Raw genomic sequence first — 24,612 nt, 5'->3', positions numbered from 1 at the left:
TACACAAAGGCTGCAGCCTGTGGTTTAAAACTGGGTTCCTGGTTCTTCTTTGAGAAAGCCAGAGCTTGGTTATCTGGAATCGGAACGGAAAGATGCTAGTCAAAGGTTGCTCTTGTGAAGGATGCAGAAAGACCTTGACTTTCTCAAAAACGACTCTGTCTTGAGAAAGTCATGCTCGGAAGTCACTGTTCTCTAGAACTGTTCAGTTCCACCCAGAGAGGGTTACTGTCTTCCCCAGTCCAGAGGCGCTCTCCTTCTAATGACATCATAGCGGGCAGAAAATCTCTAGGTGCAGTTTAGGTACAAATAACCAACAAAGCAGTAGGCCTGCCATGCTCCTGGTGCTAAGAACAGATAAAAAATGTGCATCATCTACGCTGTTCATTTGGATGTTGCTTGGCAGATTAAGTTGCACTAGAGTAGACCCCTTGCGTCGATGGGATTTGGTGCGTGAAGGGGGCATACTTTTAACTGGGACTTAGTTCAGCATTTGGATCAATGGGATGGATGGAGGAGGTGACTCACGAAATTCCCATTGACTCCAGTGTGATTGACGGTGCTAACTAAGCCGTAGGACGTGGTGGGTGGGTTTGAAAATGGAGATTTTCTGTGCGTGCAAACGTGATGTGCAATATCAGGCGGGCCCTGCTGCTTGCCTATAGTTAGAACATCTGCTTGTCTTGGTAGAGGTTAGCTCTGAAAGAATCTGGTTTTAAAGAGTGTCAGCTGGAAAAGCCATCGGAGAGAAGAAGTTTGGTCTGAGCATGTCCTGACGCTGGTTGCTTTCTGACTTTCCCCTGCTTTGCATGTTAGCAGTGAAGCCATTGTCATGTGCTGAGCATTTTATTTGCTTTCATTAGTTCTAATCAATGGAATGTGTGTCGTGTTTCCTCTGGGCTAAGACACCGACAGGACTGGTGGGTTGAAAGGTGATGCAGAAGTTGAAGAAGTTCAGTGAAAGACACCCCCCCCAAGGGGTTGAAGGCGATGTGCTTCCAGGAAGCCACCTCCAGGTCCTACAGATGGGTGATGAATGAGCCGGTCCTCCTTTGGCTCTTTCCAGTGGTTTACTGACCTCCTGGCCTACAGTGTTTATGCAAGCAAGGGTATATTCTCTTTGCATGAGGCTGCATCTCTATTCAGGGCTTTGTGAGATCAAATGCGGTGTGCTTTTCATTCGGCGCTTTGTTCCCCCGTGGTTGGGCCATGCCCGCCCATTGTGCTGGGCTTGGCTGAGGGCCAGCGGTACTGCTGACTGAAGTGACTTGTTTTTTTGGGGGGGGGTGCGAAGCAGGTGGGTGTTTCCTCAACTCTGCCTGGACCGCTGTATGGCTCTCTCTCTCTCCCTCATACGCACAGGGGAGAAAGGGCATTTTGTTGTGGCAAAGGTATGGCAGTAGAGTAGTTGGGACAGAGCAGAAACGATGCAGGATTCGCCCACTGCCCTGGCGATGGATGGCTACTCCAGTAACGTCCCCGCGTTTCTCACCAAGCTGTGGACGCTGGTAGAAGACCCCGAGACCAACCACCTTATCTGCTGGAGCATCGTGAGTAGAGGGAGAAGTTTGAATGAAGAAGGCCATGGAGTTGAAATCCAAGGCACTGGGAGTGGGGACATGGGGAATCATTTGGGGGCAGGGTGGGGGGAATCCTGTTCTCGGTGGTTTCCCAGGTCTCACCGTGCAGAAGATTTCTCACTGAGACACGTCTCCCTTGCACCAGCAAGTTTTATTGGCTTCCCCCCCCAAAAAATGAGGTGGTGGTTCTGCGCTTTTTGATTTTCATTTTTGTGTGTGTTTGAAAGAAGCTTCCACATTCTGTGCCATGCCCCCTTTTTCCCAGGGATTCTTGTGCAAGGAAAAATACTGTTTTGTCAAAGGATTCCTTCCTTCCTTCCTTCCTTCCTTCCTTCCTTCCTTCCTTCCTTCCTTCCTTCCTTCCTTCCTTCCTTCCTTCCTTCCTTGTACAGAGCCATCTCACCTCATTGTTCAAAACTGGGATTTGCTGTCTATTAAAACTTTGTGAGGAGATGGTTCAGGTTAAGGCTTGTGCATGTGTGCACACACCTTGCATGTTTAACGGGGTGGCTTGACCTCAGAAATCTGGGCAGCCCTTCGCATTAAAAAACAGGGCAAGGTCTGGCTCTGTTTTTCCAGGAGGTCATGTGGCTGGACCAGTGAGTTCAGATCCCAAGGAAGGGAGTCTGCATCTACATTAGGAAAATGGGTTTTGGAGTGCCAAGCTTCTTTCCGGATAGTAAAACAGATCCTCCTGGCAGATGAAGGGTGGAGATTTGTATGGGAAGCTGGATGGGTAGCTGTCAAGAAGCCGGTGCTAGTAGATTTCTTGGCAAAGTGCTCTACTGGATGATGCTTCTAGCTCCCTGGCTGGAATCTAATTGAATAATTACATGGATGTAAGTCCACTGGCAGAGATTTCACCGCTAGATTGCTGCTAATTAAGAAGTCGATGTTTGTATTTCTTAACCTGTGTGCGAAAGGAAGTAGAGTGCGACTCCCAGCCCCTGGTTTCCTAAGGAACAGCCATGCGCTGCTGAGGTCTGCAATGGTTGGGTTTAACACTGGCCAGCGCGATGTTGTAAAATCTTGACCTTGGACTCTATTTTTAAACTTCTTGTGTGTGATAAATACGGGGAGGAGAGGAATTAGGCTAAAGCTGTGGAGAAAAGGGGGCAAGGCTACACCTGAGGAATTAGCAGGGATGTCAACAAGTCTTTGGGACCAAAACCCCAAATCAGAGCCCCTATTGAAAACAAATATTTTTACCTGGGGGGGGGGAAGGGAGGGAGGGTGGATTCTGAGTCACAAGACAAGTCTGAGTCATTGAAAAAAAAGACACCTAAGTCCAGCTTGACAGTAAGTCTCGCAACTTGAGTCTCCATTCCCAGGAATTAGCACATTGGGGAGGTACACAGAATTAACTCTATTGTGGGGTACACAGAAATATGATCTCCCTTATATGGCATGCCTCTCGTTTTATTTGTGTGAAAAATTGCTGCTGAAAGGGTTCAAAGCATGTGATGCTATCAAAGGCGATGATGGTGTTGCTTAAATGTGGAACAGAAGGGCCGTTGTGTCAGGGTCCACCTCCTCTGCCCCCCCAAATGTGCTCTGGGAGGTTCCCTCTTGCACCCCCACCAGTCTGACAATACACGGAGGTGGCGGGGGGAAAGGTGAGATTCTTACACAGTTTCTCTTCGTTCCAATTTTTAGGACAAAGGCTAGAAGCTGAGAGTCATTTTTTGCTTTGCATTTTATGGGGAGAAAATGGGGTTGCTATGCAAATGCAGATCATAAAGAAGCGTCATATTACTATTAACAGCCTCTGAGAAACTCAGTTATTCAAGGCAACTTTGAATAGTTCAGTGTTATTTAGGAAATGTGCTTTTTCTTTGCTGTTTATGATGGAAAAAAGACCACTCCATATAAACAAATGCATAGGTCAGTGGTTTCTCCCTCTGGCTGCAGAGTCGATTTCACCCGTGTGCATCCTTGACAGGGGCTGGACTGGATGACCCACAGGGTCCCTTTCATCTCTGCAGTTCTCAGGTTATTGCAGAATGAATAAGTTAAACAAGCATAGAAGGGAACGAATTCACAGAAACCTAATATTGCTTTGTATGACCAGTGGAAATGCTATATATAATTTTTTAAAAAAATTGTCTCGGCAAAACCCTCTTAAAACCAACAGATGAAGCTGTTTCTCTCTCGCTCACGAACCAGCCTGTATAAAGTGTCATGTGAAATAATTTTGCAGATAATAGGAGTGAGTGGAAGACCTGTTTTGATTCCCTTATGTGAACCATCAAAGTTACAGAAATTTAGCTTTTGAAACCATTTCTTGGCCTCTAGCTTTTAATAGTAATGAGACTGGCGACCTTCATGGCTGTGATACCCTGACTTTACCCATGTTCTCGCCCGGTATGTTTCCACAGCACTATGTTCGATGTAGGTTTAGCACCCATTGAAGTCCTCTCTGTTTGTCCGTGCCTCGTAGAGAAGCTGTCGAATCACAGAACTTGTCCATCTTCCTTACCTCCCTCTGGTTCTTTTAATGGTTATGTTGTAATCGGCTGGTTGGCTAGCTCAGTGAGTTATATTTCTGGCTTCATAGCCAGAGGTTGGGAGTTTGATTCCCCCACTGTTCTTCTTATGAAAAGAGCCAGCCTGGGTGGCCTTGGGCAAGCTGCACACAGTCCCAGGGTTGCCCCAGAAGAAGGGAATGACAAACCACTTCTGAGGATTCTCTACTTAGAAAACCCTGGAAAAGGGTCAACCTAAGTCTGAATTGACTGGACGGCACACACTGATTACTATTAGTATTACTATTAAGTCTTAGCTATTCTCAGAGGTCTTATTCGAAGAGTGGTATAAGGCATTTTGGAAATTAAAATGTGTGGGGAATAACATTAGTAAAGTGGAGGTACATGGATTTTAACATACTACTTCCAAGAGTTTAAGACAGTTTGAAGCACTGACACATTCTGTTATGGGAGTGGGCTGTTGTTTAGCATGAAATCTTGAGTTCGTTCACCCTGGAGAGCTGATTCCAGTCCAAGTAGCTGATCTTCAGCAAGATAATCGGGGATGTAAATACCGTGTTACAAAATCCAAGAGGCAGGCTTGTTTCTGATGTCTTTGCCTCTAGCACTTCCCCCTCCCCATGTTCTGAAGTTTGCACCATTTTTTTACAGTCATAGAATCTTCTCTGCGGGTGGCGGGTGTAACTGGTCATCAAATACAGTCATCATAAGTACATTCTCTGTACTGTGTAACGGAGAACATCTGAAGTGTCTCCACACTCAGAAATTTCTGTTCTTTGGAGCATAAGGTTGCCAAAAGAGCTCGTGACCTGCCGTGTACAAGGGCGTGGAATGATCCATCAATAAAGTTTAAAGCTATTGCTCTTTGATTTCGCTTTCTCTCAATGAGGTGGAAATGCATCCTCCTTGAAACAGAGGGGGTGGCTATGCTTGCCTCTTTCAGTAGATGTAAGAGGAGCAAAAATATCGTGATCCCTTAAGAGCTAACAGGCCAGAGTCCTTGGGGTGGTTGATACGTGGAATCATGTAAGTTGCGGCTACAAATTGCTGGTAATTGACGAAGTGCTTGTTGTGTTTGGTGCTGTTAAAAAGTGCACGTCCAGGAACACACTCAGTCTCTCACTTGCAAGTGACAGCGCTCCAGCATGGTTTCGTGTACATATGTGCAAATTGCCAACAGGGTTAGGGCCATAGGTTTTTCAGTGTGAGGTTTTTTGTTTTGTTTTTTTTGCTCCTTACATTCGACTTCCTCAGACACATCCTAAAGCGGCCACATCCCTTCTCCTTATACGATGCCTTATAATTCAGTGGCCTTCAGTAGGAACATGCAAAGGGAAACTAGGGACCACCATATAAATGTTAACAGCGCCTCGTGTCGCCTCGTGTCTCTGTTCTCTACCCCACCAAGCGTATGAACCCATGTGTCTCTGCTGGAGCTCCATCACTCTGTCCACGACACACAATAAACCGTGAAGGATATTTGGCTGAATGGACTATTTGGGTGATGGCAAATCACTGCTTTCCCACATTCTGGGGGAGTACATTCTAGGACTTGATCAGCAAAACCGTAGGAAGTCTGTGACAAAGTGGTACAAAGTGCTAAAAGAAACCTGTTACGGTTGGTCCTTTTTCTTATCAATATTGCGAGATGCAGGTTGCCATTGATGCATAGCAGAGAGCTATGCCTATTGTGAAAATGCTGTTAGGCCATTGCTGTGGACTCAGCTTAGAGATGTAAAATTTCTGAATATTTCCATTAAAAAACCCGGAGAAATGTTTTTTGGGGAGTGATGGAAATTTTTGGAAAAAAGTTTTTTTTCCCCGTTTCTTTTCTGGGGAAAATGGAAATTTTTGGAAATTTTGCATCTCCAGCTCAGCTATTCAACAGCCCATGTGCCTGCCATGTGCTGAGACAGCAGCCTTGATGGGTTGATTCCCACCTTCTCCACTTGCAAGGAAAGCTGGTCCTTTTCCGTTGGGCAGCTCAAAATGCTACTCAAGATAGTTATGCATGAGCTCCTACACAAACTGACGTTCCAGGGGCTTTTGGTTCTGCCAGATCCCTCTTACGGTTTGCCTTATCAGGTGCTTTAATCCATTAGCGTTTAATCATATTTTACCTTTGCCTTTGGAGCTTGTACTTCTCACAAGGGTTGGGAATTTGAATCCCCACTGTGCCTTCTAAGGGGAAACGGGTCGGTTGAATTGTGTGCCGGATGATGGGTTTACAAGCCCTGCCACTCGCGTGGTCTTGGGTAGGTGGCGTGGTGGCCCCAGAGCCCCTCCAGAAGGAGGGACCTGTCAGTGCACGGAGAGATGCGTTTTGGTGATAAATTGGGCCCAGAGAAGTGGGCTTGCATGTCAACAATGATTTCTCTTCATAATTCGCCGGGAGAGTGAGCTGCTTCCACCACCAGATGGTCTACAGACTGGAGACCTACTTCTGAGGGCTTCACTCCTGGAAGATTCTACAACGGCCACCAGAAGACGGAAACAACTTGACAACATGTTGTTATTATTCTTATGAGTTCTTGCCCAACAGGTTCTGCCTGTTCTCACCCCACTGCCCAGAGAAGTGGGATTAAGGGCCGAGGTCGGAGTCCCCAACCCCACATGAGAACATGGTGGGGATGTCTGTTGAAATGTCGCCTCTAAACCTCTTTTTTCTTTGTTGAGTTTGTTTTCATGATAGTGTAAAATACTACAATTTGCCATGATAAAAAATGGCCCCAGTTCCACCCTACCGTGCCAAGAGTCAACGTTAACATAACAAAATTAACTTGAAACTCACTAAATAACAATGTGAGGGAAGTGAGTTTTGTTCTGGAGTTTAGCGTTGCGTAGTATTTTTTTTTAATAACAATAATCTTAGAACCGCAGATCTTAAGAAGGCCCAGCGGGGAATCGAACTCCTGGCTCTGGTTCTGCAGCCAAAGATCTAAAGCACCATTTGCTTGGTCCTTTTAATGGCTGCCGTCACCTCATATCTGATGGCACAACCACTAAGAATATATGCTGTGCTTGACCAGAAATTCTGAACAATTGGTTCTTCTTGGGAGGTGGGGGGGTCTCTCTCCCCGTGTCTTGGTTTTTGCAAAGTAGCGACAACGGCAACTGTTATCTGCCAGCCTGATCATCATCATTCTTCCACAACAACTTCTCCGTGGATTTAGGGATGGTCGTGAAGCAGCCTCTCCCCCCCCCCACCACCACCCAAAAGGAAAGATGGAGAACTTTTTGGAAATAGTTCAGCAAAGCAACCTTGTGATCCTTGGATTGTGGAAACGGTTGTGGCAGTCGAGATGCACACACAAGAGACATGCGCTAGGCGTAGAAGCTGAAGATTTTTCCCGTTCTGAAGAGGTAGCCATGTTACTCTGTGCTGGCACGTCAGGCTAAAATGAAATAGTTTAAATAAATAAACAAACAAACAAAATAATGTTTTTAAAAAAGATAAAAACATTGTGGTACCTTAAGGACTAACTGCTATTATTATAATGTGAGCCTTTTGTGTGAAAAAGTAGACTTGTCCATGAAAGTTCACATTAAAATATAGCAGTTAGTCCTTAAAGGTGCCACAATGTTTCTGTTCTTATTCATTTTGATTTTGTCTTTGCATTTCCAAAAAGAGTCTCTCTTCTAGCAGATTGAGAAGGGTCAACATCCTCAGTTTGTCATAATTTTTGGCATGGCGCTCATTGCCATTGCACGACCAATAACAGAACAGCAGTAACCTTGCCCTCTTTAATCCAGAGCTGGGGGGGGGGTTGCCCCTTTGGACTACCATTCCCCTGTATCCCCCAGGCCAGCAAAGCCAGTGGCTTGGAGTTGTAGTCCAGACAAAATAAACATTTTCTAAGCTTTAGTCTCCTCTGCTCTGCGGCTGTCTGGCATGTTTCCTGAGATCACCAGGGGGTCTGGATCAATCTGGAAGGGACACCTAATCTTAAAGCTGCTATTAGTCCTCTTGGCACATTTGTGTTTTTGAGTTTGCTTATCAAACAAATGTGCATCCTAGCCTCTGGTGGAATTAGGACCCAGTGACCATGTTGGCACATTTCTCCTGCTTACACCTTGCTTCTGGAGAGGACCTTGAAGACTTATGCCCTGTCCACAGTGGCATATTGACATTGATCTATATAAATTGCTAAAGGCATGGTTTGGATGGGAGGGGCAGGGGGGGAGACCTTATCCATTAGTTTTTCTACTTAGATCAAGCCATCCTTTCCCTTTAAGGAGAGTACCACACCTTTCTGGCCCAGAGAATAGGGCATGCATTCTTTCTGGCATGCTTGTTGTTGAGCCTGGAAGTAGCAGCCTCTGGTGGCCTCTGCTATCATGGCTGCAGATTCTGAGGAAGGAGAGAGAAAGTGAGGAGAAAATAAGGGAAGGGAAGCAGGGAGAGGGACAAAAATGGAATGGCACCAACAGAGGGATAGAGGAGTAACATTAAAAAAAATTCACTTCCCCTGATCCTCCGCAGTTGATCAGGGGAAGTGTTCAATTGACAGCTGATGGGACTACAAGGGGTCCTTTGCTGTTCAGATGAAAGGACTGTGGCAAATTGTACATCACTCTCAACAGACCCTTTCTAGCCTGGTCCACCTCACACGCAAAATGGCCAGTATGGAATGGCCATTAGGCTGGGCCTGAATCTTCTGTCTTACTAGGAGCTGATGGACTGTAACACTAAGTCAAGACGGGAATGGGTTAGGGCCAAGAAAGAGCAAACCAGAGCTTCATGCCTTCACCATTCTTCCGATATAGCTGGAAAAAGGAATTTAGGTATATTATTTTCTTTGTTGTCCACAGATCCCTGGTTAATCATACTTAACTATGCTTGAGATGTCTGAACAGTTAATCTGTCCAGATGACAGAATAAACCAGAATTAAGTAAAAAGAGAAGTGATGACTTCTCTTTATCATACAGAAAATAGGGTGGAAGAAACATACGGCTTATTTATATCGTGCTGAATGATGGCTTGTCCAGTTATCTGTGTTCTGGATTCGAATCAGTTATCATAGTTTATCCAGTTACAAAACAGAAGCAAGCAACTTTGCTATCAATGTGGATTCAGGTGATCTGGTATCAGAATAAACAGTCTTGCTCTCTTAAGGGTGCCCTGCTTTTAATAAGCATCTTGTCCGGTGAAGCCCTTCGTCTGAGTAAAAGTACCAGGGAGTAAACCTCAGAAATGGAGCTGAGAAGGCAGCTCTAACAGTTGTTTGTTTCAATATACCAGGGACGTGGTGGTGTTGCAGGTTAAACCGCAGAAGCCTCTGTGCTGCAAGGTCAAAAGACCAGCCATCGTAAGATCGAATCCACACGACGGAGTGAGCTCCCGTTGCTCATCCCAGCTCCTGCCAACCTAGCCGTTTGAAAGCATGTAAAAATTTGAGTCGATAAATAAGTACCACCTCGGTGGGAAGGTCACGGCGTTCCGTGTCTAGTCGCGCTGGCCACGTGACCACGGAAACTGTCTATGGACAAACGCTGGCTCTACGGCTTCAAGACGGGGATGAGCACTGCACCCTAGAGTCAGACACAACTGGACTCAATGTCAAGGGGAACCTTTACCTTACCAGTATTTATGTAGTGATTTTCAGATTTTGACAGAGTTTTGATTCAGCGACGACCTCTTATAACAACACACAGAGCCCATACGGTACAGCTTGATTGTTGTTTTTCCTTCTTTGTATTTTAGAACGGCACCAGCTTCCATGTCTTTGATCAGGGACGTTTTGCCAAGGAGGTGCTGCCCAAGTATTTCAAACACAACAACATGGCCAGTTTCGTCCGGCAGCTGAACATGTGTAAGTAACAGGCTGGGACTCCGAAGAGACCCGGGTTGGAGGCCTTCTGGACGAGGAGGGGGCGCCCGGCGGCATCGGTTCAGATGCAGCCCCCATAGAAGGAATCAAAGCTGGAAAGGGCTGTGTGGGATGTGTGTTCTGTGAGACATGGGGGGAATGCCCTCTAAAAGGGGAAAAAAGGAAACCCCTTGGGATATAAAGCGAGACCTCCATGAGGTGTGCGGCCATATGTAACCTCTGTAAGGTGTCAGGTCAGCTGCCTGCTTCTCGCATCCTCAGGTGTTGTATAACCAACATGTGCCTCCTGGCCCCTCATCTTTCTGACACTCCCTCACTGTCTGTCTGTCTGTCTGTCCTTCAGATGGTTTCAGGAAGGTGGTGAACATTGAACAAGGTGGTCTTGTCAAACCGGAGCGAGACGACACAGAATTTCAGCATCTTTATTTCCTCCAGGGCCACGAGCACCTCTTGGAACATATCAAAAGGAAGGTAAGGCCTGTGAGCGGGACTGGCCGCTTGATGAAGTCTACAGACTGAATGTAAGAAAAAGCTTCTCATAAATTGTCATCTAGTCTTGGGAAAAGGCCCCATTCCTAGTTTTTCTTTGAGGTTTGATGAGTTTAACTTCTTCTATCTCCCCCCCCTTTCTGCCAAATATGGAGGGGAAAAGTCAAATTTGGGTAAACTATTTTGGCATTTAAATTAGAAAACCCCACAAGTGATTTTCCTTTTTCCTGGCAGTTAAAACACAACACTTATAAGTTAATATTTAAACAAATAAACTATAAGATAAAAATCGTTACCAAAAGGGTTGGCAAAGTGCACTTTTATGGAGAGCGGGTCCCATCCCCATGGCCTCAGAACATGCTGTCATTCTGTCCCAGCGTCGTCTCCTGTTGTTGTTTTTCCCCTAGGTGTCAGTTGTGAAAAGCGAAGAAACGAAGATGCGCCAGGAGGACCTGAGCAGACTGTTGTACGAAATCCAAGTCCTCAGGAACCAGCAAGAGACGATGGAATGCCAAGTACAGGACATGAAGCAGTAAGTGTGCTCCACGTTGTGATTTTAGTCAATTTCGAGCTGGCCCTTACTGGTTTCTACAGGTTGGAAAATTAGGGAGAATTCCATGCAGCTGCAACTGTGTGGCTCAGAAAGTCTTGCAGCTACCTGAGCAGGTATTGGCCTGTCCTTTTGCCTGTTGAACCAGCGATTTTAGCATCTAAGTAAAGGGGGGAGTCTGGCATTCAAAGAATTTTGGAGTCTTACCTTTGTTAGGAGGTGAGGAAGGGCAGAGCTGTAGCTAGCAGTTTCGGCACCCGGGGCAGCCATCATCCTCTCCCAGCTGCTCCACCCTAAGGCATGGGTGCAAGCCTCTCACTGACCCCCAAGAAAAAGGAAGGGGAAGAATGGGTACCATCCAGGAAAAAAAAACCTCATGCTTTCCAAAAAAAGAAGGGGTAGCAAATAGGGCTGGTAGTTGTTGGCAATCCAGCCTTCCAACAGTCATCAGTAGATTTGCCTCTAGATTTTGGGGCCTTGGGGCTAACCCCAGTTGTTTCACACTAGTTATAGCCCAGAGGAAGGGAGAACTGGAAGAATGACTACCTTGACAAATAATATGGGAAATGCTCCTGGATGCGGACGGTCTGATTTGTATTATTTTTCATTGACTACACAATATGCAAGTCATTGCAAATCAGTCTGGAGGTTCACCTCCCCCATGCATCCTTTTTTCTTCCCTGCAGGGGCTTCCGCTTTCCCCCTCATCAAATGCTTTTGCATCGGTTCAGGCAGTGTGATTGCTTGAGCCGATGCAGCTTCCAGGCTGAAAGGGCAGCCAGAAACTGGCTCTCCCAGCTTCATCATTCATGGTGGGGACAAAGAAGTTAAGAGGCACTCTCAGGGATGTCGGTTCCCCTCAACTGAGCACCTGTTGCCTCCAAACCATTTTTAAAAGGGTTTAAAGCAGTGCTTCCCAATCTAGAGTCCCCACATGTTCTTGGACTACAGCTCCCAGAAATCCTGGCCAGCGGAGCTAGTGGTGCAGGCTTCTGGGAGTTTTAGTCCAAGAACATCTGGAGGCCCAAGAGTGGGAACAATAGTTTAGAGCAAATGGTGGTGCATACTAGGGCATCTGGAGACCAAAGGGGAAGAAGGGAGAGTGAGAAATCTGCACAGAGCGGGAGAGAAATTGCTTGTTAAGATAGCTCTTGGAAACTTTGGCAGTTTGTTAAGGTAGCTCTGATATAGGCATGCCTTCTGCAGGTCTGTACACCCACAGCAGAGCTACCTTAACAAGTTGCAAATAAGATGAATAGCCAGTTTCCTCCTCTCTCCTTCCTGACTCCTGTGTGGTTGGTTAATGTGACCTTACTTGGGGAAACACAACATCCCACATGCAACTTCACAAGAGATCAATTCAATTTTTTTCTTGCTGTGTTGCAGAAGGGAATAACCTTCTGATGGGCTGATAGAAGGAAGATATACATCTCATTATAAAAAAAATGCTTCAATTATGATTGCTTTGCAGCCTTATTGTATACCTTACACAGAGGGATAATGGGCTTAATTAATTAAGCAGCACACTTTGCTTAATGCCTTTGCTTGCCTTGTGGGATTCATTCATAGATTCAAAATTGTGTTCTGTGTTTCCTTTCAGGCAGAATGAAGTGTTGTGGAGGGAAGTGGTGTGCCTCAGGCAGAATCATTCACAACACCAGAAAGTGATCAATAAGGTAACATGTATATTGATGCTGATATAAAAAAAGTGTGCCACACTTGCTGCTCTCACTGTCATGCACCTGATAAGAGTTTGGGCAGTTACGTTTAAGAAAAATGGCTGTATAAAGCAAATTGATTGGCGTCTGACAAATTAGTCTGACATTAGCCATGCAAACAGAATGTACTACGAATTGCTTTAAGCTTCGTGTGTGAATGGTCCTAGAGTTTCAGCACCTGCACAAAATGGAAATTGGTTGAGATGTTTTGGAAAAAGAAATGCATTAAAATAGCTTGTGGCTTAAACTAGACATTTGGGGATGTGGTGGCGCTGCGGGTTAAACCGCAGAAGCCTCTGGGCTGCAAGGTCAGAAGACCAGCCATCGTAAGATCAAATCCACGCATCGGAGGGAGCCCCCATTGCTTGTCCCAGCTCCCGCCAACCTAGCAGTTCGAAAGCATGCAAAATGCAAAAATGCGAGTAGATAAATAGGAACCACCTCAGTGGGAAGGTAAATGGCGTTCCCGTGTCTAGTCACGCTGGCCATGTGACCATGGAGGATTGTCTGTGGACAAAACGCTAGCTCTGTGGCTTGGAAATGGGGATGAGCACCGTGCCCTAGAGTCGGACACAACTGGAGAAATTATCAAGGGGAACCTTTACCTTAACGTTTAAATTAGACGTGCTTATTGTGTGTTTAGAAGTGCTGTTCTCTGTTGAAAGATATCTGTTCCACTGGGGCTAGTAGGGGTTGTGGTGCAAAATACTTGGAGGCACCGGGCTGGGCAGTCCCGAGAGTATAGGAAGCAGAGTAGAGTTCAATAACATCAACTTCAGAGGACAAAGATATTTCAGAGAGAAGTGCCTGGTTTTTCCTGTGATCTTCTTCTCATCTCTGGGAAGGGTCCCTGTGACCTGCTGGGCGTACAGACAAGATGGAGGCTTCTTGTGTAAATGGAGAGGGCGGTGGAGGAATGGGTGCTGAATCACTGTGCTGACCGACTTGACGCTTGATCTTGATTTCCCCTGACAGCTGATTCAGTTTTTGTTTGGCCAGCTCCAGTCAAACCCCAGCAGCACTGGAATAAAGAGAAAACTGTAAGTACCCTCGTGGAGGCGCATGCGCAGGAAGGCACTTCACCCCCTCCCTGGGGGGGGGGGCTCACCCCTTCATGGAAAAAAAAAACGCCCTAGCTCAGCTCCATGTGGCGTGGTGGGTCACCGGACCTGGGGCGCAACCATGGTGACTGTGGAATGAATGGGGGGGATGAACGGATGACTCGGAGCTGCTGATTTTGCTCCATTCAGGGCCCTCGGAGAAGCACCCTGTCAGCGTGCTGCGACTTTTGTTTTGGTAGTACGTGTGTTTTGGGGTGGGGTGGGGTGGGGGGAGGAAGAAGGAAGTTGGAAGAGAAAGGGGGGCATGGGTGGCAAGTCCTCCACCCACCCTGAAAACGGGAAAGGGTTTTTCTAGCAGCATCTCCCAGCTGGACCACGCCTGGTGCTACGTCAGGATGGACCAGGTGAAGTCACATCCATGGGTGGGCTTTTTGGGTGGCTATAGAAGAGAGTGCAGGAGTCAATTCTCCACTCTTAAGGATAGTCCCCCCCCGGAGTGGGGGGCTGCCCCAGCTGTTGGGTGGATTCTTGGAGTGGTAATCAAGAAAAGTAACTTTCTCCAAGTCTTGGTTTCAATCTGAGGTGGGAAGAACTGAGCTTGAGACTTTACTGGGAGTTGTCTGGGATGGATAGCTATGGGGTTTTGGCATCTGGCTGCCGTGCCAGAGATTGGGAGATTGATTCCCCACCTGAGCCTCCTTGGCAGGGGCTGGACTAGATGATCCTGAGGGTTCCCTTTCTAGCTCTACAGTTCTGTGATGGTGATGTTGATAATTTTCAGTAGAAAATTGCCCCACCTCCTCAATTAGGCTGTTAAAATTAAGAAACCTTGGAAAAGAAAACAGGGGGTGGGCTTGTAAATATAGGGATGCGTGCTGGAGCTCCCCTTCTCAACCCAAACCCAGTTTTTTCTGCTTAGCATGTTCTACAAGTCTATGCTTGATGCTCGGATACCATGTTTTCTGTTTTGTTGGTGGACTTTGGGGGTGGTTGTGGAAAATAACATGGGTCTAACTGGCCAGTCACCCCTACTCTAGAAACATTCAACACACATTCACAGAAATCTTGATAGGAATGGCCATTGACAATTCCAGCTACGGTAGATCCATTAACACAGTGGGATTTGCACCCTTGACTTAGCACTTCCCAGCTGACTTCGCTGGGTCTGCTCTCTGGTTGAGGTTCGCGATGGGGTAATGGTTCATCTTCTTACAAAAATCCCACGGTGATTGGTGGCAGTGATTGGAATCAAGTGTCCCCAACTCGCTTGTCTTTCAGCAGACCTCTCATGCTGGATGATGGGAATCCTGTTCCACAAATGACTAAGTACAGAAGACATTTGTCTCTGGATCCTCTTCATGATTCCTATTTCATTCAGTCGGTAAGTCTGGCCTTGAAGAAAAGTAGACACTGATTGTTTAATAGGACAAACTTTTGGTGTGTTGATACCAGGGTGGTGTAGCGCAGTGGTCCCCAACCTTGGGCCTCCAGATGTTCTTGGACTTCAACTCCCAGAAATCCTGGCCAGCAGAGGTGGTGGTGAAGGCTTCTGGGAGTTGTAGTCCAAGAACATCTGGAGGCCCAAGGTTGGGGACCATTGGTGTAGTGGATAGAATGAAGGACTAGGACTCAGAAGATGTGGGTTTCAATCCCTGTGTGGCCATGGAAACTATTTTTGTGGGGAGAGGGTAGCAAACAGCTATTTAAATATTAACTATTAAAATCATGATAATATCTCATTTTCCTTGGGAACCCAGTTTGCCTTGCTGTCAGTCAGTTCAAACTTGGTGGCACATAACACACAGGTTAAAAATATTAAGCTGATATTCTGGAGTTTCATCAGGGCTTTAAGATACCTCCCTCTTTCCCTCCTCTTTGCTGGCAGCCGTCTGCAGAGCCTGCCTCACGCTTAAGCAACAATCCTGCCGTCGCCAGAGGGCCGATCATATCGGACGTTACTGAAGCCTCACAGTCTAATGCTGTGATCATGCAGCCTCCTCCTGAGGTTGAGAGGTAAATGACGGACAAGAGCGAAGGATTTGGGTGGGCCCTGCGGAGACCTCAGACGGGTTCGGAGCAGTGGTCCCCCCCCCAAAAAAGGGGTCACTTTTCCCAGCTCTTGATTGGTGCAGGATCTAGGAAGAAATAAGTCCTGCAGAAGAGCTCAAGACCCCTGCAGGGAGGTAATAGAGTGAAGGACTAAAATTTCATATAATAGTCATTACATGCAATCAAGTCAATTCTGACTTATGGCGAGCCTTTTCAGAGGGATTTCCAGGTAGAGAATACACAGAAGTGCTTCACCATTCCCTTTTTCTTGGGGTGCCTTGGGACTCTGCGGCTTGCCCAAGGCCACCCAGGCTGGCTCTACTCATAAGAAGAACAGTGAGGGAATCAAACTTCCAAACTCTGGCTCTGCAGCCAGTAACCTAAATCACTGCAAAAGGACTCACCGCCCCTCCCTTCCTTTGTCCTTCTATCAAGCTTATTCAGACCAGCACAGAGGAAGCGAAACCAGCATGGAGGCTATCTCTGGGGTCTGTACTTTGTAGCTCAAGAACTAGAAACGTACCTGTAACGATCGGTCCCAATGCCATTCTTTGCTTTGAGCGAATCCTCCCTCTGTCTGCTGCTGGATAGCTCAGCAGTAGGTCAGCCTTTGGCTGTGGAACCAGAGGTTGGAAGTTTGATTCTCCACTGCCTCCTTGAGAAGGGGCTGGACTTGATGATCCATAGGGTCCCTTCCAGCTCTGCAGTTCTGAAATTATGATCTCCAATCCCTCCCATGAATTAGGAGTTAGTGACAACATACCTCACCCAGTTCCCTGAATGGTGAATCCGTGTAGTGTGGGGCTGCAGAGGCTGGCCACTCCAGTGTCAAAGGAACTATCCGAGGTGCTGAACTTATTTGAGGGAGACTCTTCAGCACGTGGGACGTGGTGGCCCTGCGGGTTAAACCGCAGAAGCCTCTGGGCTGCAAGGTCAGAAGACCAGCTGTCGTAAGATCGAATCCATGCAACAGAGTGAGCTCCCGTTGCTTGTCCCAGCTCCTGCCAACCTAGCCGTTCGAAAGCATGTAAAAATGCAAGTTGATAAATAGGGACGGTAATGGCATTCTGTGTCTAGTCGTGCTGGCCACGTGACCACGGAAATGGTCTTTGGATAAAACACTCACTTTATGGCTTGGAAATGGAGGTGAGCACCATGCCCTAGAGTCAGACACGACTGGACTAAATGTCAAGGGGAACCTTTATCTTTACCTTCAGCATGTTGGAGAGCTCCAGTATGTTTCAGACCAAAATCTGAAGTGCGATCACTCCCTTCAGAGACTCTGGCATCGTTAACCTCCCTTGAAGGGCTGTAATACACTCTTTCCCCATTGTATTCAGGACCCACGTCTGATGTCAGTCTGCCAGTTGGACACCAGGCCCTCCTCCAATGCCAGCCTCATCCACTTTCTAGACTAGTTGTGTGGATAAAACAGCAGAAGGGTGAACGTTTTGATCCTGGTAGAAGAAGCGGGAAGGGAACCAAAAGCTTTGCGGGTTATCTCTGTGTCTTAGTGTGTTAAATTCCTGTGGGCAAGAGTTCCCCTTGTTCTGGTGTAAGTCTCTCCTGAGGCTGCACCCTGGGCTAGTCTTTAAGATGCCCCAAGAATTCTTGTTAAGTCTGCTGCCATCCTCTTAACATAATTATCACCTGAAAATGTCCCCTTTGCTTTTTTCCCAGACCAGAAATGGCCGATCCTTTGGAGGGTGCCGACTTGACTCTGGAAGGCCTTCAGATCCTGCTGAGGAGCCAGCAGTACAACCTGGAAGCCGCAAATCCTTTGGAGGTACGTTTTTATGGGCACTTGCATAACTCCGTTTTTGTTTTTCAGATCTCGCCTTCAAAGGGTCTGAAAATCAAACGTGCAAACTTCTGCAGATAGGCTTTTTTTAAAAAATGGAAATTTATGGCTCTTGGCTGGCTTAGAGTTCAACCATCTCCTTGTGTTCGTTTAGCGGTTTATTTCTTTTAAAATATTTTTGCCCTGCCTTTCTCCTTAAAGGGGACCCAAGGCGGCTTACCCCCAACTAAAAGACAACATTTAAAAGGAAAAAAAAACATTAAGTATTAGAATATTTTAAAAAGGAGGGCTCTGTTGAAAGTCAGAGCTTTGAGAAGTTTAACTTTTTGGACTACAACTCCCTAAAACCACATTGGCTGGAAGATTTGGGAGTTGTAGCCAAAAGAAGTAATTTTTTCCCAACTCTGCAGAAAAGTGTCCCTGACATTTTTGAAATAAAAGTGCATTTTCCAGCCAGGTGCATCATTGTATGGAGGGAAGGAATCAGGCACAAGAAATTTAGCTGTGCAAACTCTATAGCTCTCTCTCTCTCTCTCTCTTTCTTTCTTTCAAAAAGACTTCAAATGCCACAATAAGCTTCACACAAACTATAGCTGACTTACTCAGCTATAGTGGAACTCACTGCCACAAGATATAGCCATGGGTATCAGTGTAGATGGTTTTTAAAAGGCATTAGACAAAAAGGAAAGCAATTGGAGTACTGGTTGTTGCAGAGTAACTACAGTAACTTGCTTTTTTGTCTTGTTGTGGGTTTGCTGAAGCTTTTGGCTGGCTGCTGGAAACCGTAGTCCTGGCCTGGATGGGTCCTGCATGAGCTGATCTGGCAGAATCTTTATATTTTAATGTAAATTAATGTTTCCCATTTTCTTCCTTTGTCTGCCTACACTGACTTTAAAAGAAGCAAAACTATGAGTGCTTTCTACCTAGACAACCTGAAGTCTGAATTGAGTTCTTGGTATGCAGTTATTTGTTAAAGAAAATAAGAACCAGAAATGGTTTCCTACCATTAGAATAGGGGTCCATGTCATAAGAAGGGTCTCTTTGTTCCCCTTCAGGTCTTCAACCCCACTCTGTCTGCGAGTGAATGGAATCTGAATGAAGTGGAGGCCAGTTTGTCTTCGGTAAGAGAGACATATCTTCGGCACAGGGGGGAGGTTGAGGGAGAGGGTGCCTCTAAACACATACACCTACTTTTAGCATGGAAAAAAATGGCCTGAGGCTCTGAACGAAGTAGGGTTGCTTCCCTGCTGAGCCATCCTCTCCCTAAGCCAGTGTACAAAATAAGACCTCCTAAGGAGTAATCCTGTGGCCTTCAGCTAGGCTAATTCTCTGGTACATGAGTGTAGAACGCTGACCTCTTCCATCCATCCATCCATCCATCCATCCATCCATCCATCCATCCATCCATCCATCCATCTCCCTTTCTCTTTCTGCATCCATCCATCCATCCATCCATCCATCCATCCATCCATCCATCCATCCATCCATCCATCCATCCATCCATCCATCCATCCATCCATCCATCCATCCATCCATCCATCCATCCATCCATCCATCCATCCATCCATCCATCCATCCATCCACCTCCCCCCCCCACCTTTTTCCAAAAGAATGCAAAATCTTCATCTGTCTACCATGGCTGCTGTTTGGGGTTTTGTGTGTCATTATTCCAGTTCATAGTGATTCCCACCACCACCAACTTGAATGTAATTCTCCTTGCCACGTGGAAATAAGATCTTTCCCCCTGCTCTCCCAACCTCTTTCATGAATCATTTTTTTGATAGCTCTTACCATAATTTACCTTATCCTTCGTTGTTTGCTACATGCACTCAAAACATTCTCACTTTCCTTGTTATTTTCTATTATTAACCATCCTGGCCACAAAGCAGATAACAGGGAAAATAAGATTTTTCTCCTGCAGCTAAGTCAATGGTCCAAAACTATAAGAGATTCAGCCAAAGTCTGTTTTAAGTATTATCCAGACATGTCTCGTTTAGCCCATAAATAATTTTTCTTTTGGTCTTCAGTTGGTCTTACCGCTGACCACCTTTGCAACGTTATTCAGATAACGCTGATGGTGTTGTTGTTTAACCAGATTTCTAAACTTCGCCCCCCATTCTTCTTTTCCTCTTTCTGTTCGTACAATTCTGTATTATTTGTGTTGTAGTTTGTGTTTTTGCCTCAGGATGCCGAGCCCAGTGTTGGATCTGGAGAAGAATGCAAATGAGATGTCTGTTGAGTGTTGGATCTTGACTTTTTGGTCTTTTGCCCAGGTATGGGATGCAGCTGACATTTCTCATGTATACTTTTGTTGAGGGCAAAGGGGCCTTTGAGCCATTAATGTAGGGAACAGAAATTTCATGAGTCCTTTAGGTTCAAACTAGACAATGCCCTAGAAGAGGAAACAACTGTTTGTTCTAGCAGGAGACTGGGAGATTAGTCTGCTTTTATTTACAGTGGTGTCTCGCTAGACGATGATAATCGTTCCACTGAAATAACTGTTTAGCAAAATCATCGTCTAGCGAAAAGCATTTCCCCATTGGAATGCATTGAAACCTGTTAATGCGTTTCAATGGGGAAGAATTGTCGTTGTCTAGCGAAGACCGGCCGTAGGAAAGCCGCTTTGTGAACCACCGATCAGCTGTTTAAATCGCTGTCTTGTGAAGCTTAGGTCCCAAAAACACCTGTTTGCAAGCACAGAGGGAGCTATTAAAATTGTCGTCTAGCGAAAATCAGTTTGCGAAGCAGGGACCAAACATTGTCCAGAGAAATTCCCCATAGGAATCACTGTTTTGCGAATCACTATAGAGATCACAAAAAGCCAATGTCTAGCGAAAAAACTGTCATGCGGGGTAACTGTCTAGCGAGGCACCACTGTACTTTGGTCAACTGGGAGGTAGTTCTAAGAGTCTGGTATTGTTATAATAATTGTTATAATTCACCTAGGACTGGTCAGTCTGAAAATCTAGAAGGGGAAGTGAGAATCCTGGCTGATTCTTTCCATACACAGCTGTCTTCTTAGCCCGAGCTACTAGAAGCGTTCACTGGAAGGACCAGTTCCTTTATTTTCTTTAGCTAAAACTGTTCCTCTTTCCCTCCTAACCTTTCCTAGTTGTTCCCTATTTCATGAGGACTCTGGTTATTGTTCATTTGCCTATTTGCCCAACTCATATGCTGATCAGAGTGTTTTCCGTCTGTCCTTCTAGGGAGAGATTTCCCTTGTCAGCCACCCAACGCGTTGGAGAGGAACACGAATGTAACAGGAAGGTTGACCCTCTGCCAACCCAGCTTCTTTCTTGGCCCTTGTGAGCAGTCACAGACAAACCAGTCACGTCCCCGTTAGCCCTGACCCTCTTCCGTTGAGAACAAGGTTTGCTCTGTGGCTTAGCTTGAGCAGACGGATGTATGTCTTCACTTCGCCTTCTAGGGATCATTTATCTTTTTCCGTGGAAAGAAAAAGGGGGTCAGTGGCTCGTAACAGGATGTATAAATGTGATGTGATCTTGACTGTTGGTGCTCTATTTAGTGTGGTCTTGAAGCACCCATCCTATGTATGTGGTTTTCTGGAACTAAAGCAGCAGCTGACCTCCCTCTTTCCCCCGGTGAGATTAGGGGGTACAATCTTGACCACAGCTTGTCCTGTCGTTCAGCATTTTTCAGCTGTTTTCATCATAGACCTTCCCATGATGCTCAAGCAGATTCTTGTATTATTATTATTATTATTATTATTATTATTATTATTATTATTATTATTATTATTATTATTATTATTATTATTATTATTATTATTATTATTATTATTATTATTATTATTATTATTATTATTATTATTATTAATTTTCTCTTTTTGGTCGTTCTCCTTTATCTCTCGCTTCATTATCGGAGCATGGGAGGGTCAATGTGGGGTTCATCCCATGTCAGATATTCTCTTGATACGTAAGTACCGCATTGACCTATGGTATCGGAACATGAGCTTATCATGATCAGCTGGGTGATGGAAAGGTCAGTCTCGCCTCCAACATGACTGCATTAACACATTCGCACAGTTGTGCTAGATCTGAGGTTAACATGATGTGGGGGAAAGAAAAAGGAACTTGCAAATAATTGTAACTTCCCTTTTGACTTCTTTTTGCTAAAATGCCCAGTTACAGTTGTGTGTTTTCAGGGTTTTTTAAAAAAAGCTTTAAAAGAATGTTATACGAGATTAAGCGATGCAGCACTGTATTTATTTTTGATCTCTGGCAAATCTGAATCTCAAAAAGCAAAATTTAAATTCTGCTGAATTTTGAACATACGGGATATTTTTTTTGGTCTGGCTTCCGTTTGTACCCATCCTTGCAGATCCAGGATGTGGATGGACCTGTGGGGGTGTCATCCCCTGTCGCAAAACCGCAGCGTGAGAAGCAGCCAGCAGGAATTTGTGCCTTCTGTCTTATTGGAGACACCGTGCTATATTTTTCATTCCCTGGCATGGAAGTTGGGGTAGATAACCACATCGCGTCCACCTCCCTCTGTTCCTTTCCCTTTCCCTGTGGAACATGCTCTCTCACCTTAGGGTTGGAGGGAAACCACCCACATGAAAATGAGACCAGTTTATATGGAGTTTGACTTGCCGACGTCCGGCCAATTCTTGTCTTCGACGGCCTTCCTTCTCTGTTTTGCTGATTTCTTGGTGCGCCATTTAGCACCATGGAGACGAACATGGCCACCAACCAGCGTCATGGCTGGTTGGCATGAAAGATGAGACATGTTGGATCAGCACTCTTAAGGTCTAATCACTGTGGGTCCCCAGAAGTGTCCTGATCCGGTTTCTCTTACCTCAGGGAAAGGGTGTTCCCATGAAGGGCTCCTACTGAAGCAGCTGTGGGGGGGTCCATGTTTTCTCTGGTTCCTTGAGATTAGGATGTGCTGCTCAATGTCCCTCAGGGCATGGAGAGTAGTCTTTCAAACTGCTGTGTGAATGCAATGCTGGAAGAATAAATGCTGGTGTGTCAGATCCTGCTGAATGAGGATATATTAGTAGGCTTCTTTAGTAAAACAAAATGTAGTGAGGATAGCAGTGTCTTCCTTTTATGCATTTGTGATGCGTTTGCACCTAAACTATATCAAGCTTTGTGCTAGTGAAACTGTCATGGCTTCCCCCCCAAAAAAGGATCAAGGGGGGGGGTTTGAGGTGAGCTGAGGATTATCTGTTGTCTCTTAATATCTCTGATGCCAACACCCCAAAATTGGGAGCTGGCAATGAGTTCCTTGGAGAGATCAACAACTGTCAACCCAATTCAACATAGGAGGTGTTCTGCTTTTTCACAACTGGAGGCAAGAGAGAACTGAGGGCAGCTTAAGAGGAGGCAGGGTCTAGCTGGTTCAAGCCCTAAAATAATATAGCTGAAATTGTGTTGTGTAGGAAATTGCAACTTGAGTAGGCCCACTGAATCAGTGAGACTGACGGAGGAGTTCAGTCACCCAATCCTCATTAAATGGGCTTGCTCTAGTTGTGATTTGCAACACTAAGCCACAAGATTTCAGCCCTTTTTTCCCCGTATTCTTGGTCTTATAACACACTGGTAATAGCAGAGCACCTCCACGCACGTCCAAAATACTTTCCTTATTACTAAATTATAACAACAGACTCTCCTCTTCCTACCTCTCCTCTTCAAAAGTGAGCAGCTTTTGAAGATACTTTAGTCCTGGCAAACCTTGCGTGTGGAAATTGAGCATAGCTTGAGTGGTAGTACTATGTGTAAGAGAATAGACGAAATGGATGTTTAAAATTTCTCTTTTCTTAGTTTATTTTCCCCTACATCTTTTTGTGATTTTCTGAGAATGACCTTGGCTGGGTCAACTTTTCCTTGTGGCAGAAGGCTGAATTTCATAGCAAAGTAGAGATTTGTTTGCAATAGTTCTTAAAATTAAATTGTATAAACACTGAGTAGAGAATAGCCTCCGTCGGCTACAGTATTAATCAGGGATATTACACTAGAAAATTATAGGCCTATTGTTCATTAGAACCTTTTGGTATTTCCTAAGTTTTTTTTGCTTATGGAAAATACTGATCTATCCATCCATTGTTGTAAGAGAAAGGGATAGGATGATGAGGATGACTGCATTAAAGGGTATTTGCCCAGCTGTATTGTGGCTCATAGTGATGGAGTAGCAATTCGTGTTGTTATTTTAAATCTGATCTTAACACATTTTTCGACATCAGTGAGACACGCCTGACAATGATGTGGTTGCACAAATTTTCTCTTTACTGTTGAATTAGAAGCTTTTTGTGATTATGAAGATCATTGACTTCCACAGATCATATCTTGCTGTCAGGCTTTTTTTCCTTGTTTTTGAATATGGAAATAAAGCGGTGAGGAAGTATCTACTTCAAAGCCCCTTTTTTCCCCTCAAAAGGGAGTGTATGATTGTATTTCTTGGCTCTTGTATGCTTTGATACTTGGAACTGATGGCCTGTGTTTGCAATTTTGCACGATGGTTGTACATTTTGTAAAGTTTTACAACGTATGCAAATTAAAGAGGTTTTCCTTTGGCCTCATTTGGTTCTGCTTTGGCAAGCTGGACTGTTTCTTTTATTCATTTCTTGGTGTATATATATTCATTCATTGATTCATTGATTCATTCATTCCTTTCCACCTTTCTGTCTGTAAGGGGACCCAAGGCGGCTCACACACAAACAAAACTACTACAATAACAAGTTCAAAAACAATGCAAAGCTATATGTTAAAAAGCAATTAAACATGAAGATGAAAAGCAATTTTAAAACATAAAAAACCCAACACATTTTAAAATAATCTAAATGTCCTAAATGGAAAGGTCCCCCACTGATGGCTTAAAAGCCTGCCTGACAAGGGAAGGTCTTTGTCTGAAGGACAAAAAGGGAAGGAGGCAATGCAGCTTCTTGGAGCAGAACATGCCAAAACCTGGGAGCAACCACTGAGAAGGCCCTCATTAATACGTAGTTTCCTCTGTCAAATAAATTTGAACACTGGATTTGCCACAAAGGGATCTCTTCTGTTAACGGGAAAGGAAGAGGATAAATCTAC

At 45.3% G+C, this 24,612-nt stretch overlaps 1 protein-coding gene across 2 annotated transcripts; it reads left to right on the top strand.

The window, feature by feature from the left end:
* The first annotated feature begins 1,358 nt into the window (after positions 1-1,358).
* Positions 1,359-24,104, top strand: HSF4 (heat shock transcription factor 4). 2 transcript variants are annotated; one of them, XM_072980646.2, is made up of 12 exons: positions 1,359-1,547; positions 9,769-9,877; positions 10,239-10,366; positions 10,792-10,916; positions 12,535-12,610; positions 13,628-13,692; positions 14,995-15,094; positions 15,599-15,726; positions 17,443-17,548; positions 18,619-18,684; positions 19,731-19,836; positions 20,770-24,104. In XM_072980646.2, the coding sequence occupies exons 1-11, from the start codon at positions 1,425-1,427 to the stop codon at positions 19,788-19,790; spliced, it is 1,086 nt and encodes a 361-aa protein (XP_072836747.2). In that variant the 5' UTR covers positions 1,359-1,424; the 3' UTR covers positions 19,791-19,836; positions 20,770-24,104. The 2 variants fall into 2 exon arrangements, with proteins under 2 accessions (XP_072836747.2, XP_072836746.2); XM_072980645.2 differs by having other exon boundaries at positions 14,992-15,094.
* The last annotated feature ends 508 nt before the right edge of the window (positions 24,105-24,612 follow it).

The sequence above is a fragment of the Pogona vitticeps genome, chromosome 10, assembly GCF_051106095.1.
Source record: "Pogona vitticeps strain Pit_001003342236 chromosome 10, PviZW2.1, whole genome shotgun sequence".
NCBI lineage: Eukaryota > Metazoa > Chordata > Lepidosauria > Squamata > Agamidae > Pogona > Pogona vitticeps.
This window is presented reverse-complemented; position numbering and strand designations above follow the sequence as displayed.